Source organism: Mus musculus, chromosome 12, assembly GCF_000001635.26.
Source record: "Mus musculus strain C57BL/6J chromosome 12, GRCm38.p6 C57BL/6J".
In the NCBI taxonomy this organism is placed as follows: Eukaryota; Metazoa; Chordata; class Mammalia; order Rodentia; family Muridae; genus Mus; species Mus musculus.
This window is the reverse complement of record NC_000078.6, coordinates 80381727-80398472: the sequence shown is the minus strand read 5'-3', so window position 1 is coordinate 80398472 and position 16746 is coordinate 80381727. Positions and strand designations below refer to the sequence as shown.

The window sequence follows — 16746 nt, the reverse complement described above, 5'->3', positions numbered from 1 at the left end:
TGTTTTGTTTTGTTTTTTGTTTTTGTTTTTTGATACTGGAAGACACAGTTCTGCCCTAACCCTTCAGGGAGCATCATGAACTAGAGGGAAGCTGTACTGTGTTGCTTTGTCTTCATTTTTCACTGTTTCACTTTGTCTTCATTAAATCTATATGTGTATAAAACTTGCAATTTTATAAGCATTAAAGTTATAGTAACTTGGGAGGCTAGAGAGCTGGCTCAGTGGTTAAGAACACTGACTGCTCTTCCAGAGGCCCTGAGTTCAATTCCCAGCAACCACATGGTGGCTCACAACCATCTGTAATGGGATCTGATGCCCTCTTCTGGTGTGTCTGAAGACAGCTACAGTGTACTCACATACATAAAATACATAAATAAATCTTAAAAGAATGTGATAACTGTATTAGGAGTTGGTTGTGAAAGTTTTTAGGGAATTCATTTTACTTCTGTAGACAGCTCATTTTCCCCTTTGAGCTAGGATCTGAGTGTTTAAGTTTGGCTTGGCTTAAATGGATTTGGTTGGTGTTAGGGGTCAGGGAGACATGAAAGTTGGTACCTCATGGGGTGTGTATTACATGGGAGTGGTGCCACCTTTGGGGTGGCAGTTAAGAGTCTGCTCCTGCTGTGTCCACTGCCTGCCCCTGTTGGAGCGATGCCTCAGGTGACATGATTGTAATTTCTGTTTTCACAGAGCCCTTCTGCCTGGCAAACTATCCGTCAGCCTTTCACAGCGTCATGTTTAACCCCGTGGAGCCCCGGCTATTGGCCACAGCCAATTCAAAGGAAGGAGTGGGACTCTGGGACATTAGAAAGCCTCAGAGGTAAGGCCCGCTGGCTTGTAAGGTCTTCACTTTCCCTTCTTCATTTCTCAGGGAGTAGAATCAGCAGTGTGGCAAGAACTTGTGGAGTAGCTGTGTGAGCTCAGTTGGGCTTCTCTGCCATGCCCTGCTTCTCTGGAGCTTGGAACGCCTACTCCTGAGCATCAGACGGGTGATGCAGACCACTCTACTTCCTGTGGAGTCGGAAGTTGTAGTCTGGACTCTAGATGGGGTCACTTCTGGGCACGTCTGAAGAGTTGAAAGTCTCCTTCAATCCCTCCCTACTTGCCCAGGAGCTCTGCTCTGGGGGAGTGGGAGTGGGATTGGGGCCCAAGGGGGTGGTGTTCCAAGCTAGGGTTTCTTGAGTCCACAGGACATCCCTAGGTAGACTTAAATAGAACTGTGAACTACCAAAATTAAATGGAAATTGTTATCTATTCATGTAAGTATAGCTTTTGAGAAGGAAATCTTTAGAAGAACTAAGTTACCAAGTTAACAGCCAGGACCTTGTGATATTCGGGAGCTGATTTTTCCCCCTCTGTTTTTTAGTACACGAGTCCTGACGAGAAGCACTAATTAGGGAACTTCAGGAGTCATTAAAAGTGGTGAGGATGGAGTATATATATAGGAGGCTCTTTCATGTTTCTTACGTCCTGGGATGAAGGCAGGGCCTCTTTTGGCACTTGTACATAAAACTTGCCTTGTTTATAAAAACAGTTAACTTCTCTGGAAATCCTATGTGGAGATGAATATAGCTCTCTGTGAAGCAATCTTGCAGAATGCCATGGAAAAATAAGCAAGGTTCTCATTTAAGGGACCTTTGATGAAATAGGCAGTTAAGTAGAGGATTATCTTTCTTGATTTTCTTCCCAGGGCAGGCAGTTGAGAAGTTGGAACTTCTGCAGCTGAGGAGTGCCTCTCATGTCGAGCAGGGTTCCCTGAGGCTCCAGGGCTGAGGAGACTGCCTCCTCACTCTGTCGCACATCCTTCACCCCTCCTGCTTCTCTGACACATAGTGCCACGCCCTCACATGGGCCTTTGCACCATGTGCCTAAGGAGGGCACTGTCTGCAAAGAGGACAGCCTCTTAGGTTCAGCATAGCATTCTCTGCCGTTTCAGTACAACGGTTCTATGTAAATAGGTCAAATTTGGACCAACAATGCCAGCGTCCCTCCAGCTTGCTGTCTGCTCTACTTAGAATTGCAGTGCACAGCTGGCAACTGGGGTGGAGCACTGAGGTTGCCTCCAGTAGAAAGCTTGAGTGGTTTATGGTGTCACAGCAGTGTGTTGAGAGGAGTGTCCTAATGTCTTAATTCTGATCTACCCCTGGAATCCCCAGCCAGTTTCTTACTGTGCACTGAGTGGACCCTTATCCCTTTTCCCCTTGGCTCCTCTCTAAATGTTGTTTCTTTTAAAATTTCTAAGCCATTCAACATGTTTGCTAAGGAGTAGGAAGAAGGTGAAAGGTTATCTGGGAGCAGTTCCAGGCCCATGTGGAAGGGTGATGTGCAGAGGAAGAGGAGAGGCTGGGCAAGCATCCCATAGGAAAGGCCCAGGCCCTAACTGATGATCACCATTTTATTTGTATAGTAACACACATTGGATTAAGACTTTTATGTAAAAAAGTGTAGAGAGAAAAGAGGAAAAATCCATTTGAATGTCCATTAGCTCATTTTTTCTTAGTCTGTAGTCGCTGCCTCTAAAGTCACACTCTAAATACAGTGAACAGTTTATGTGTCTGTCTTTTTGGAATATAATTTAATGTTGATACCAGTAAGTGTATCCTATGAATGATGGAAACATGTAATATGTTATAATACCCATGCTCATGTGTGTGTGAATGCATGGACACACACATTCATGTTCCACAGTACATGTGTAGAGGTCAGAGAACAACTTATAGCAGAAAGAATTCTCTCCCTCTACCATATGGGTCTCGGATCAAATTATGTCCAGTTTATAGGCTGTGGGAGGATCCGAGGGGTCTAAAGGGCTGCTGGGCACCTAGAGGTATAACTCCTTACGATCATGAGGAGGCCTTCCCACTGAGTACCTGTCCTTCTGGCACAGTTTATGGATACTGAGCTATTGAGCAGCTTCTTTTGCCTTCTCCTAAACCACACTGCTCCAGTTCAGCTTGAAGCCTGTGGGTGTGCCGCACAGTCATGCTGTCCCACTGCTGCCCTGAAATAAACCATGAGAGGGCTGGTTGGCAGGATAAAATGTTAACGGTGGGAAGGACTTGAGTTAGCATCTGCTCTGACCCCCCAGAGGGAACTGTAAGGGAAGACACTGACAGTGTGCGTTCTTCCAGTGCAATCTGAAGTCTTAAGACACCAATGTGGAGACAGGGTGTTATAGTCCAGGATGACCTTAAACTCATGGTCTTCCTGCCTCTGTCTCATTACAGGCCTATGTTACCACATGTGACTTGGCTCTAAGTTTTTGCCTTAAAAATATCCATTTAAAACATTATCTTATTTTATGTGTAGGAATGTTTTGCTTATGTATATGCACAACTTTGAAAAGTCTAAAGACCTTTTTTCATGATAACATCTAAAACTGAGCCATGGGCTCTTCTTTAAACTTCTTAATGTATTCAGGGTCCCAGCATTTCTTAAAGGCTTAATTTTAATCTTAAGCCCTTAGATGGCTTGCCTGGCCCAATAAACTTAAGGTTGGAAAGTTTAGCTTTTGGAGTTTAGGTGGTGATGACAGGGCCGTAGGGAGGAGAAACTTGCATATAATTGACTAAAAGAGAGAACTTCACACCCACAAGTATATTTTATATATTCAGACAAGATGTCATTGATTTCATTTAGATAGTTTCTGGTGTATTCTCGTAGCCATCCTTCTTTGTCAGTGCCGACATCCCACGTATGCCATGCTCGGACGCCTGCAGTAGCCTTGGAACAGTCTTTAGAACTGAGGTCCTCTACTGTGTAGAGAATGGAGAGAAAGCAATTGTCCCCCTTTCCTGCTCTGCCCATCTGATTCCTTCATTGCCTGTTTTAGCTGTCTACTCACCCACCATCTCCTCCCCTTTCCATCTTTTTGGTTTCTGTCAGGAGCTGTTAGTTTTATGTCAGGTAGCCATCTCTAGCTTTGACAAGGATAATAGGGGAGGTGGTTCTTTCTCTCCTAATAATAAAACCAGGCAAGTCAGGAATCCCCATAAAGATTTAACCTCATGAGATGGTATCTTAGGTGTTGTGTAAATAACATGTGAGGAAGTGGGCAAGTACAAATTCCTAATGGTGTGGTTGGATTTTGTTAGCTTGACACAAACCTAGATTTCTGAGAATAAGGAATCTCAGTTAAGGAGTCGCCTCCATCTGATTGGGATGTTGGCATGCCTGTGGGACATTTTCTTGATTGCTGATTGTTATTGGAGCTAGCTTACTGGGGTGGTGCCACCATGTGGTGGGTGTCCTGAGAAGAGGTATAAGAAAGGTATCCTGGTGACTAAGGATGTGTAGCATCTCTTTAGGTGGTTCTCAACCATTCGGGTTTCCTCAGTTGAGAATTCTTTGTTTAACTCTGTACCCCATTTTTTAAATAGGGTTATTTGATTCTCTGGAGTCTAATCTCATGAGTTCTTTGTATATATTGGATATTAGCCCTCTATCAGATATAGGGTTGGTAAAGATCTTTTCCCAATCTGTTGGTTGCCATTTTGTCCTATTGACAGTATCCTTTGCCTTACAGAAGTTTTACAATTTTATGAGGACCCATTTGTCAATTTTTGATCTTAGAGCATAAGCCATTTGTGTTCTGTTCAGGAATTTTTCCCTTGTGCCCATAAGTTAGAGGCTCTTCCCCACTTTCTTCTCTATAAGTTTCAGTGTAACTGGTTTTATGTGGCGATCCTTGATTCACTTGGACCTGAGCTTTGTACAGGAGATAAGAATGAATCCATTTGTGTTCTTCTGCATGCTGACCGACAGTTGAGCCAGCACCATTTGTTAAAAATGCTGTCTTTTTTCCAATGAATGGTTTTAGCTCCTTTGTCAAAGATCAAGTGACCATCAGTGTGTGGTTTCATTTTCTGTGTCTTCAATTCTATTCCACTGATCTTCCTGTACCAATACCATGCAGTTTTTATCACTCTTGCTCTGTAGTACAGCTTGAGGTCAGGGATGGTGATTCCCCCGGAAATTCTTTTATTGTTGAGAACAGTTTTTGCTATCCTGAATTTTTTGTTATTTCAAATGATTTTCCAAATTGCTCTTTCTAATAACTCCATGAAGAATTGAGTTGGAATTTTGATGGAGATTGCATTGAATCTGTAGATTGCTTTTGGCACAAGGCCATTTTTACTATATTAATCCTGCTAATCCATGAGCATGGGAGATCTTTCCATTTTCTGAGATCTTAATCAATTTCTTTTTGCAAGCTGATACAACCAGTCTGGCAGTTTTCTCAGAAAATTGGACATAGTACTACCTGAGGACCCAGCTATACCACTCCTGGGCATATACCCAGAAGATGCTCTAACATGTAATAAGGACACATGCTTCACTATGTTCATAGCAACCTTATTTATAATAGCCAGGAGCCGGAAAGAACCCAGATGTCCTTCAACAGAGAAATGGATACAGAAAATGTGCTACATTTACACAATGGAGTACAACTCAGCTATTAAAAACAATGAATTCATGAAATTCTTAGGCAAATGGATAGAACTAGAAAAAAATTACTAAATTTGATTTCTTAAAATTAAAGACCTCTGTTCATCAAAGACGGTATGACATCTGTGAAAAGATAAGCCAAGGACAAGTACTTGTAATTTGTAATGTATATATTGAATAAGAATTTATAGCCAGAGTATATAAAAAAGTATGATCTATGAAAGATAGAATTCCATTTTAAAGTAATTTTAATTTTTTAATCCTTCTATGTGTGTCTGGTGTCCCAAGAGGTCAGCAGAATGTGTAGGACTCCCTAGAAAATGGAGTTACAGATAGTTGTAAGCTGTGGGTACTGGGAATGTAACCCAGGACCTCTGGAAAGGCAACCCCAGGAATTAAAGGTCATCTTTACCTGAATGGCCAGCCTGAAGTTAATGAGAGTTAAAAAAGGAAGGAAGAAAAGTAAGGAAGCTTTTCAACTTCATTACTCATGAGGTAACTGAAAATGATTGGAATTGTTCCAGTGGAAAAGACTGATAGTGTTGACCGGGATGTGAGACTAAGGAAGCCATCCTGCTTTATACTTTCGGCAACTCTAAATAGGTACTGCCGTCAGGGGAAGCGGTCAGTGTCTGCTGAGGCTAAAGGTATGGCCTTTATAACATTTTGAGCCTCACTCTCAGATCTCCCTAAGAGATGCAATTGTGTTTCCACTGGGGATAAGTAAATACAGGAGTATGGCGACTGCTTTACTTAGTGTAGCCAAAAGCTGACACAAGCCTAATGTCCACTAAAGGACAGTGGATAGCAGAGCGGACAGTGGCCATGTAGTAAAACACTGGGCAAACATTAAAAGAACACCTTGATGCTCTCACACATGTAGATGTGCATGAGCCTCATGGCTAGAATTTTGAGTGAAAGAAGACAGCCACAGAGGAACCTGTCTTCTATGATTCCGTTTGTGTGGTGTTTAAGGACAGGCAGATTATAGGTGTTAGAATAGTGGTATCCCAGGGTAAGATATTGACCAAGCTTGAAATCATGTCTTGATCTGGTGTGGTTCATTGGTGTATACTTTTGAAATAACATATTCAACTAGGTACATGTAGAGTTAATACATAGTAGTGTATCATGTTAACTGCTGTGTTTGAATGTGTGGTGCTGAGGATCAACTCCAGGGTATCACACTACATAGACATGCGAAAGAGGTATATCTCTAGCCTATCTAAGGGACAATAAGTTTGGTCAATAAGTTTGACCAAAAGGAATTCAAACTGGAAGCTGCAAAACCAACCATGTAGACAAAGGAGAAAATGCCTTTGTTTGCAGAAGGCAGCGGTCCTACATGAATATGGAGGTCTCTGTCTGACTTAGAATAGCTGGCTGAGTCTGATCGTTCACCTCCATACAACCTTAGACTCTCACTCTACTTACTGATTTCCTTATTAGTTTGTTTAGGATCTCTGCTGATTAAATGTACTATCTTACAAAAAGGAAATAAACTGAAGTTACTACTCTGTTAGGAAAATAAGTGGAAGACTATTACTTCATTGAGTATTTACCTTATTCCCTGTGAGTCCAGTGCTCACAACAGCCTCATTAACTGTGTAGAGAGCTGATGAAGGGACAAAGAGAGATCAGGATTAGGAGGACCCAGGAGCTTAGATGGAACAGTAGAAAAAAAACAGCAAAGAGCAGACCTCCTCATCGAATAGCTCTACTTAGGGGCTAGCTAGTCAGCTCCTCTTCCTTTTCCTTCCCTCTCTTCCCTAGTCCTTCTGTCTTCCCTTCTCTTCTTTGTATTTTGAGACAAATATCACTGTGGAGCCCAAGGTAGCCTCAATATCTGGCCGTCCTCCTGTGCCATCTTCCCAAGTGCTCACTACAAGAGTGGCCCCCACACTTAGCTAGCCGGTCTCTTCCCCTTCTCCTCTTTCCTACCTACTGGCACATTTGTTAAACGCCTGCTTTCTCCCCAGCGCTCTGTTCTATTCTCCATTGCTTTTCTTAATGCCGTCCTCACTCCTACAGTTTTTCTGGGTGAAATCCTGGAGCCCCGCATAGGTTTCCTTGCTCTAATCGTGCCTGGCACCTCAAGTTCCAGCAGCCTCTCCGTCATAGCTGTCACCTCCTTCCCATAGTTGCTGTCCACACTGCCTCTTTACTTGGAATTTTGTATTTAGAGCAGCAGATTCTTAAACAATTTTTGCTGTTGTCTTATAGCTCGTTGGGGTTATCTTTGTTCATATTTATATACCCAGAACATATATTGTGTATGATGCTATAAAAATTTAAATAATTTTTAATCAATAACCTATTTCACTAGATTGAAAAATAAAAGAAGAACTGCTTAAGCAGCCTGTCCTTCTGTGCAGTCTCTCTTCTTCTAGATACAACACAAGGATTTGTCCTCTTTTCTTTTGATTTATTAAAACTTTTGTTGTATACGTATGCGTATTCGTTTGCATCTGCATCATGTGTGTGCCTAGTGCCTGTAGAGACCAGAAGAGGTCATTGGATCTCCTGGAACTAGATTTACTGGTGTTATGAGCCATCATGTGGATGTTGGAAATCAAATTTAGGTCCTCCATAAAAGCAGCCTGTGGCTCTTAAGTTCTGACCCATCTCTCCATCCCCCTTTTTCTGATTTTTGTTACAGGGCCTTGTTTTGTAACACAGACTGGCCTGGAACTCATGGTGCCCCAGCCTCCCAAGTACTAGAACTACAGTTGTCCTAGTGTACACCGCTCTCCTTGTTGTTCATCTGCTCAATTCCTAGCTACCCGAGGAAACTCCCTCACTAGACCTCCCTGGCAGATCTTTAAAAGCTTGCCCCTTGTGTTCTTAGCACCTACCATGGCGTTGCCACAAAATATGTATCTAGTGAGTCAAATTTCCTCTTACTCTGAGGGGATTTTACTAAGTGACTCTGTTTTGTCCTCAGGGAAACCAGTTGCTGTCCTTTCCCAGGTGCAAGGGTCACTACCCAGAAAGAGGCATGCTAATCTGTTCTGTAGTTCTTGATTTTTTTCTGAATCTTAAAGGACCATGTTGTTTGCATCTTTAATCTCTAGTGTGTAGCATAGAACCTGGGATATTATGGGAACTTAGTAAATGTTGAGTGAATGCTTAGAACTATAGTCAAATGTAAATAGTTTGTTTTCAGTGTTCTTTTTAGGATTTGGGTGGGATTAAGACTATGTAGTCTAATCTTCTTGTCTCAGCCTCTCCAGCCAAGCAGTCCATACGTTCGAAGTGTAATAACAGGGACCTTAGTGGGAGGTACACACATTCCTGTTGGGCTTTTCATGTAAGAGACAAGGCCAGGTATTCTAGTAAAGTTGCTTTCTAGCTTTAAGGCACAAGGTGGCACTGTGAAATCAGTTTTGCTCATTGGTGGAGGACTCCAGGCTCACATGTCCTTTAGACTTCATGATTATCAAGCATCAGGTTGCTTGGTTTAAGTGCTCTAATGAAATTTGTGCCCAGAGATTGAACTGTTGGTCTAGAGCAGTGGTTCTCGACCTTCCTAATGCTGTGACCCTTTAATCCAGTTACTCATGTTGTGGTGACCTCAACCGTGATATTATTTTCATTGCTACTTCACAATTATAATTTTGCTACTGTTATGAATCGTAATGTAAATGTTTGTGGAGATGGAGGTTTACTAAAGCGTTCACAACCCACAGGTAAGAACCACAGGTCTAGAGTGAGACCTATGTATGAGCTACTGCCTTTAAGTAAATATTCTATACGCAATTTTAGCAACTTGGCTTTTCTCCAATAGTGGAAGGTGTCTGTGGTTGCCGAGAGAGGTTGGATTTTCTTTTAAGCTCACAGACCTATGGTCAGAGGACAGCACTGTGAAGTAGGTTTCTTGTCCGCTGCCTCTGTGGACTCCAGGGATCCAGCTCAGACGGTCAGGCTTACCCAGCAGTACTTTGCTCCCTTAGCCGTCTCTATAGTATCTGTCTTTTTAAAGACTTATTTTATGTGTGTGCTTTGCCTGCAAGTACCACGTGCATGGCTGGTGCTAGCTCTGGTGGAGGCCAGAAGAGGACATCAGATCCTCTGGAACTAGAGTTACCTATCCTCGTTTGTGGTATTTGTTAGCCACCTTGTGGGTATTGGAAACTGAACCCAGGCCCTCAGAGCTACATATACTCCTCAGTACCGGGCATCTCTCCAGTCCCTTCCCTGCTCTTTGTGGATTTGGGGCAGGGGGTGTTTGGTTTGGTTTTATTTGAGACAGATTTTATTTTTTTATTCACTGTAATTGAACTGTATGTAGCTCAGGCTGGCCTTGAACTTGTGATCTTCCTGCTTAATTTTTGAGTGTTAGTATTTTAGGCCTTCACCACAGTGCTTCCCTGAAGCCTCTCCCTTAAAGATAGCTTTGAACTTACTGGACAGGCAAATGTCAGGAGCTGTGTGAAACTTTTAAAGACAGGGTCTCACCTTGATGTGCAGGGTGAGGGGATACGGCGCGGGGGGGGGGGCAAGGGGGCCTGCACCTTCTCAAGAGAAGGGGAAGAGGGGATGGGGAAGGATTGTAGGAAGGGGTGACTTGGGGGGGGGCAGTGAGCAAGATGTAAAGTGAATATAAATAGATAAATAAAAGACAGACAGACAGACAGACAGACAGACAAGGTCTTCGGGCTAGAGAGATGGCTCAGCGGTTAGGAACACTGACTGCTCTTTCTGGAAGTCCTGAGTTCAATTCCCAGCAACCACATGGTGGCTCACAGCCATCTGAAATGGGATGCGATGCACTCTTCTAGTGTGTGTCTGAAGACATCTGCAGTGTACTCATATAAATAAAACAAATAAATAAATCTTTAAAAAAAAAAAAGACAGAGTCTCAATCTGTAACCTTGACTGCCCTAGAACTTACTATGTAGTCCCAGATGGCTTTAAACTAGTATAAATCTGCCTTCCTCTGCCTTTCCAGTGCTGGGATTAAAGGCATGGCACCTCACCTAGTTTAGGATTTTTAAAATTTTTATTTTTATACTCTAAGTCAAGACTTTTATAGACTGCTATCTTGATCTTTTAGATAATATATTCAAACCACTGTTTATTACTGGCTTCTGTTCCCAGCACACACATGGTGACTTACAAACCAACCATTTGTAAGTCAGTCCCAAGGGACCTGCCTCCTACCTCAGGCCACCTCTGACATTGCACACATGCACACAGACATACGAGCAGGCAAACACTCATAACTATAAAATTAATAAAAATTTAAAAATTAAAACAAAAGGATGGAAGCAAGGAAGTTTAGTTGCAAATTCTTTTGATAATCTAGTACAGCATGAAATCATTCGGGATGGTCATACAGAATTTGTTAAATATAAAAATAAGTAAAATACAAAGTGTTGCATTGCATGTAATGGTGATTTGTGTCATAAATGTGGGTGTACTGGGAAGCTGCATAAAATGCATTTATTACAAAGATATAAAAAGAATCTGGAAACCATGGCAATCACACTGTCAGCCAGAGCGACTCATTCTTGGCGAGTGGCTCCTGTATGAAGCACATCTCCTCCTGCATCATCCTGTCTCACTCGCCATACTCTGTGACCTCTTGGTCTTCTTTCATTTCAGGGGTTTTCCCCTAAAAGTTCTCAGAAGCTATCCAATTGCGAATATTGTTTTCTGATCCTTTCCTGCTTGGAATCTTCCAGCCCCTTCCCCTTTTGCTTTTTCCCCTGTTCTGTGGTCTTGTCACCTAGGGCTGTGTGTGCACCTCCTTCAGATCTCCTCCACCTTCCGAACTTCAGATCTTCCTCCCTGCTCCTGTACCATCCCTGGTGCTAGTAGCAACTTCCATCTCAACCTCCACCCGCCCCCTCCCCCCCATTATCCACTGACTAGCCTTTCCTTAGCTTTAGCTTTTACCCTAAGGTCAGGGCTGAAGTTATGTGGAACAGATTCACACATGATCTCTTTCACAAAGCTTGTGGTAAGGAGGCGTAAGGATATCTTTTGTTTTTAGACAAAATTTCATCTTGTTCACCAAGCTGGCCTCAACTTCTTAGTAATCCCCCTGCTTCAGTCAACCCTGAGTACTGGGATTAAAGGCACGTACAGCGTCCTGTGTGGGTGTTTTCAAAGTTGCTCTTGGTTTGTGTGCTTTTTTTTCAGATTGTGTGGTCTCAAACTTGTGATCTTCCGCCATAACTCCCCCTACTGCCTGCCAAGTGATAGGATTACAGGTGCTTGCCACCACACTCAGTGGGATTTAGAATGAACCAAGACACCTTAAGAACCCAGTGGGTCCCTGATGTTATGGGAAAGTCATAAGTAATCCTCGAAGAAATCCACTATGGCACTATCTTAATTCCTTAAGGGTTTTAGGATCTTTGGACTCCAAAATGAAACATCTAGGAGGAGGATCTGGAATACTTCCAGTCAGGGAAGCTCCTTTTTATAAGATAAAGGTGACGTCAGTGCCTATCATCCATGTTTTCATCATAGCTGGACTAGGTATTCCATTTGACTATGCAAAGATATCTCTGCCAGAACTTTAATTCCTTCAGTAAAAATTGAATTTCTTGATATCTAAGATATTAAATACTAAATATCTAGGTACTCTAGATATTAAAGTTCTGGATGTTTCTAGATCTGAACTCAGACTCATAATGAATCATCTTCAGGGGACAATAAATTTGTTCAGCCACAGACCATAGTTTATTGTGTAATTTTCTCGGGCTAGTTGTTCTGAAGGTCTGACTCCCTTCAGGGTGGTTTCATTCTTGAGAATAAGGCTCAGACCATTTTGAAAAAAACAAAAGCATCTTGTAGTTAGGCGCTCGATATTGAGTCTAGGGATATAAGGCTGGTATGGGAAGCATAAGGACACCCAGTCTGGAAACGAAGAGAGAGACCAGAGGAAAGGGAAAGAGCCATCTTTTGTGTAGGTAGGGCAGACAGGAGAAGGGAGATGGGAGATTCTTTCTTTCCCTCCAGCTCATATAAAAGAAACATTTTGGCATTCATTGAACTACTAAACATGGTAAAATAGATACCTATTTCTAGTATCTTTTAATATTCCAATTATAGAGATTACAGAATATTCCACATATATAATCCTAAAGCAGAAACTAATGTGGAGGGATTCACTTCCTGTGACTGGCTTTATTTTGCCTCTGCTTGCAGTAAGAACCAGCCCTGATATCTGAGTTAGAATAGCAGTGTGTTGACCCAGACATTAACAGAGTGGAGAAATTGGTGCTATTGTGTATTGGAAATCTTGCTGGCAGCATCAGGCAGCATTAGATAAGTTACTTAGTCATGGACTTATAGTAATGTGTTTCATAGGGTCTATACTTGGCAGTTTTGCCCCATTGTGATAGTTTGAATGAGAATTCCCCCATAGGCTCAGATTTCAGTGCTACCAAGGGGTGGTACTATTTGAAAGAACTAGGAGGTGTGGCTTTGTTGGAGGAAGTGTGTCACTGGAGGGAGGCTCTGAGGCTTCTAAAGGCCACACCAGGCCCACTGGCTATCTTTTTTCCTGCTGCCTGTGGATCCAGATTAGAACTCTCAGCTCCTTCTCCAGAACCGTGTCTGCCTGGGTGCTGCCATGCTCCCTGCCATGATAACCATGAACTAAACCTCTGAATCTATAAGCCAGCCCCAGTTAAATGCTTTTCTTTATAAGAGTTGCCATGGTCATGTGTCTCTTCACAGCAGTAGAATACTAAAGACACCTATATTGAACTACTAGACATGACTTTCCCAATCACTTCCTTGGCCTGTTTCATTTCTCTTCCAAGGCCTTAGACTTGGTCAAGTGTTTTTGCTCCTTTAGAGCAGTAAAGAGTGCTGAGTATTTTTTTTTTAAGATTTATTTATTTATTGTATGTAAGTACACTGTAGCTGTCTTCAGACACACCAGAAGAGGGAGTCAGATCTTGTTACGGATGGTTATGAGTCACCATGTGGTTGCTGGGATTTTGAACTCAGGACCTTCGGAAGAGCAGTCAGGTGCTCTTACCTGCTGAGCCATCTCACCAGCCCGAGTATTTTCTTCCTGTACCTTAAACAACAGCAAGGAGCAAACTGAGTTGGCAGTAGTGTAGGCTGTCGGGTTCAGGCTGCTGCACCTCACGTCCTGCCTGTAGTCTAAGGTCTTGTGCTGTCGACCCCCTGTATGCTCTTGTTGCATTTTACAGCAAGTCGCTAGTGGAAAATAACCTTGCATTCTTCTTTTAGGGATGTTTTTACTTGACTCATTGTCATGTGCTGAGCAGAGCTTCACGTGCCACCCAGATTTGGGTATGCAGTGACAGATATTGCTGTGAACAGTAGACCGTGGCATTTTTGTCGTTGGTGTTCTGAGCCAGGTTTAATCTCACCAGTCAGCACTCCAAAGGCAGAGGCAGGCACATTTCTGTGAGTTTGAGGCCAGACTTGTCTTCACAGTACATTCCAGAACAGCCAGGGCTACACAGAGAAGACCCTGTCTCAAAAAACAAACCAAAAAAAAAAAAAAAAAAACCCCAAAAAAAACCCAAAAAAACAAAAACAACAACAAAAAAACGGTTTTCTGAGAGCAAATCAGGATAGAAGCATTCTCTTATAACATCACTCAGTTGTTATAGAGGAATGAGAATGTTCTTTTTCAGGGAACATGTTAAGGAAGGAGGGTGGGGGAAAACAGACATTGCAGACATTGGAACAGTGGCACTCTGCCCTCAGGAGCAGCTTTCTAGTGATAGACAAGAGGCTGAAACCTTCCCACACGGCTTGATTTGAATTTCATTGAGATTGTAATCTTTGTCCACCTTGCTCATCCTCTTTCCAAAATGGAGTCATGTTTCTGAGAAGGAAGTCTCCAGTAAAAATTTTTGTTCTTTGACAACTTCATATGTATATATAATGTATTCTGATCATTTTCAGCCCCTTATTGTCCTCCCTTATCTCTTTCCCAATGCTGTTCTTCCTTCCACCCCTGAAAGTCCCCTCCTTACCCTCCCCCCTCTCCCCCCCCCCACTCATTTTGGTTTTTTAGCAGGGTCTCACTGTAGAACCCTGGATGTCCTAGAGCTCTCCATAGCCAGCCTCACAGAGATCCTGTCTCTGCCTAAGTGATGGGGTTAAAGTCATGCATTTAATTAAAGTTGCTTACACGAGCATGGGTGTAGGCTTATAAGGGTGTGGGAGCAACTCCCCAGTTGCTATACTACTGAAGAAAATGACTCCTTCTCCCTGTAACCATAGCTCCTCTGCTAGGGTGAAGGTCATGCTAGAGTGTTGACGGCTTCAGTCTTGTGCAAGTGACCACAGCTGCTGTCGGGGTACAGTGGCCGCGTCATGCTTCACAGAACACTTGAGAACACTGTTTTATACCCTCTGGCTCCTACACTGTTCTCATCGCCCCTTCAACAGTGTCCCCTGAGCCTTGCGGGAGTGGAAGTCATGCACTGTTAAGTCTAAGCATACTTTTCAGCATTTTAATTCAGTTAGAGTCTCGCATTAACTGCTGCCCACTGTAAAACGATTCTCTGATCAAGACTGAAAGCAATGCTCACCTGTGGATATGAATATAAATATTTAGAGCTATCAAGCTGGCTGCGTGAGTAAAGTCACTTGCCACAAAGCGTAATGATCTGAGCGAGTTCAGTCCCCAGGACCCCAGATGGTGGGAGGAAAACTGATTTCCACACTTAAGCACCCATACATGTGCACACACATACATACACAGAGGAGAGAGAAACTGTAATACTCATAAATATTTAAGGGCCATTTAGCAACAAACCTATTAAGCAAACAACAGTAATGTGTTCTTTCCTAGAGTCTATGATCTTCCCGGCCATGATCCTTTAACCAAATTTATAGTACGAGGAGTAGATTGCCTCCTGTAAGTGTGGCCTCAGATTCAATGAGAGTGTGGTCCATAACAGGTCACTACTGCACCAGTAGGCACGTCTTGTCTGGGAGACTGGTATTTTGGCATAGCATGCAGGGTCCCTTGCTGGTAAGATGTTTGATGGTGTCTCTCCCTGGCAGCCTGCACAGCATCTTTCAGCACTATGAAGGCTAGCCAGTAGATAGGAAGTTTCCATTTCAGTTCAGAGCTTGGCTTCTCTGTCCTGTACCCAGGCTTTGTAGCACCAGGCCCTCACCATATAGCTCTGGTAGTCAGACAAGAGCAATGATGACAGCACATGTTGTTTGGGCTGGGGTCCTTTGGGGTCTCCCCAGTCAGTAACTGGGGAAGTATCACATGCCTGGCAATGGATTTTCACTTAATAATCTGGAAGCAGCATTAACCAGTTATATAGGGGACCTGAGTTCAAACCTTTTTACACAGTACAAAGTAAGCTAATTACAAATTTAATTATAAATTACAAAGTAAACTAATTTATTACATGTATGTATGTATGTATGTATGTATAGATGGATATATGGATGAAGGCATACATGCCGTGGTGCAGATGTGCTGTCATAGGGTAACTGTGGGAGTTGATTTTCTCCCTCTACTGTGTGGGTCTTAGGATGGATCTGGGATTGCCAGGCTGGCGGCAGTTGCCTCACCTGCTGAACCATCTCTCTAGATCAGTAGGCTTTTTCAAATGTCCTTGGTTTTAGGTGATTCTACCCTCACCATCTCCTCTCCTCTGCCCCTCATCCCCACATAAATTTTTGCACGCCCAGAACGTCACCTGCACTCTCATCCCTGTGCCCTCTACTCGCACCACTACCCCTCCATGCTGCTGCCTCACGCCCCGCAGACCCCATCAGGAGCTGGTTTTAGCTCCCTGGCCTCTATAGAAATTCCAAATTAAACACACAAATCTAAAAATTTAAAGCTAGAATTATGTTATAGTGAACATATTGTGTTTTGGGGGGCCTGGGTTACCACACTCAGAATAACATTTTCTAATTCCATATATTTTCCTGCAAATTTCATAATTTCAGTTGTCTTTACAGATATGAATGAATAAAATTTTATTATGTGTAGGTACCACATTTTTATTATCCTTCAGCTGATAGACATCTAGACTGACTCCATTCCCCAGTTATTCTGAACAGAACAGCAGACGCACATATCTCAGCAGCAGAGTCCTTTAGATATGTAGCCAAGAGTGGCAAAGCTGAGCCATATGGAAACCTACATTTTAACATGTTCTAGATCACCTTTAGTCCCAGCACTGTGGAGGCAGAGCATCTCTGAGTTTGAGGCCAGCCTAGTATACACCATAAATTACAGGACAATCAGGACTATGTAGAGAGAGACTGTTTCAAAACAAACAAAAAATTTTCAATAAAAAAATCCTCTAGCCCCTC

At 42.8% G+C, this 16746-nt stretch overlaps 1 protein-coding gene and 2 non-coding genes across 4 annotated transcripts in view; all 3 read left to right on the top strand.

Moving 5' to 3' along the window:
• Window positions 1-16746, top strand: part of Dcaf5 (DDB1 and CUL4 associated factor 5) — a 100754-nt gene that overhangs the window by 38129 nt on the left and 45879 nt on the right. For both annotated transcript variants that reach the window (NM_001364324.1, NM_177267.5), the window contains exon 5: window positions 691-820. In NM_001364324.1, coding sequence (NP_001351253.1) covers window positions 691-820 — 130 coding nt within the window. The remainder of the gene's footprint in view (window positions 1-690; window positions 821-16746) is intronic.
• On the top strand, window positions 6736-6859 carry Scarna3b (small Cajal body-specific RNA 3B). The gene has a single exon (NR_028544.1).
• Mir1843a (microRNA 1843a) lies at window positions 6796-6860 on the top strand. Its single transcript, NR_037207.1, has one exon. It is a non-coding gene; the product is annotated as a microRNA 1843a (primary transcript).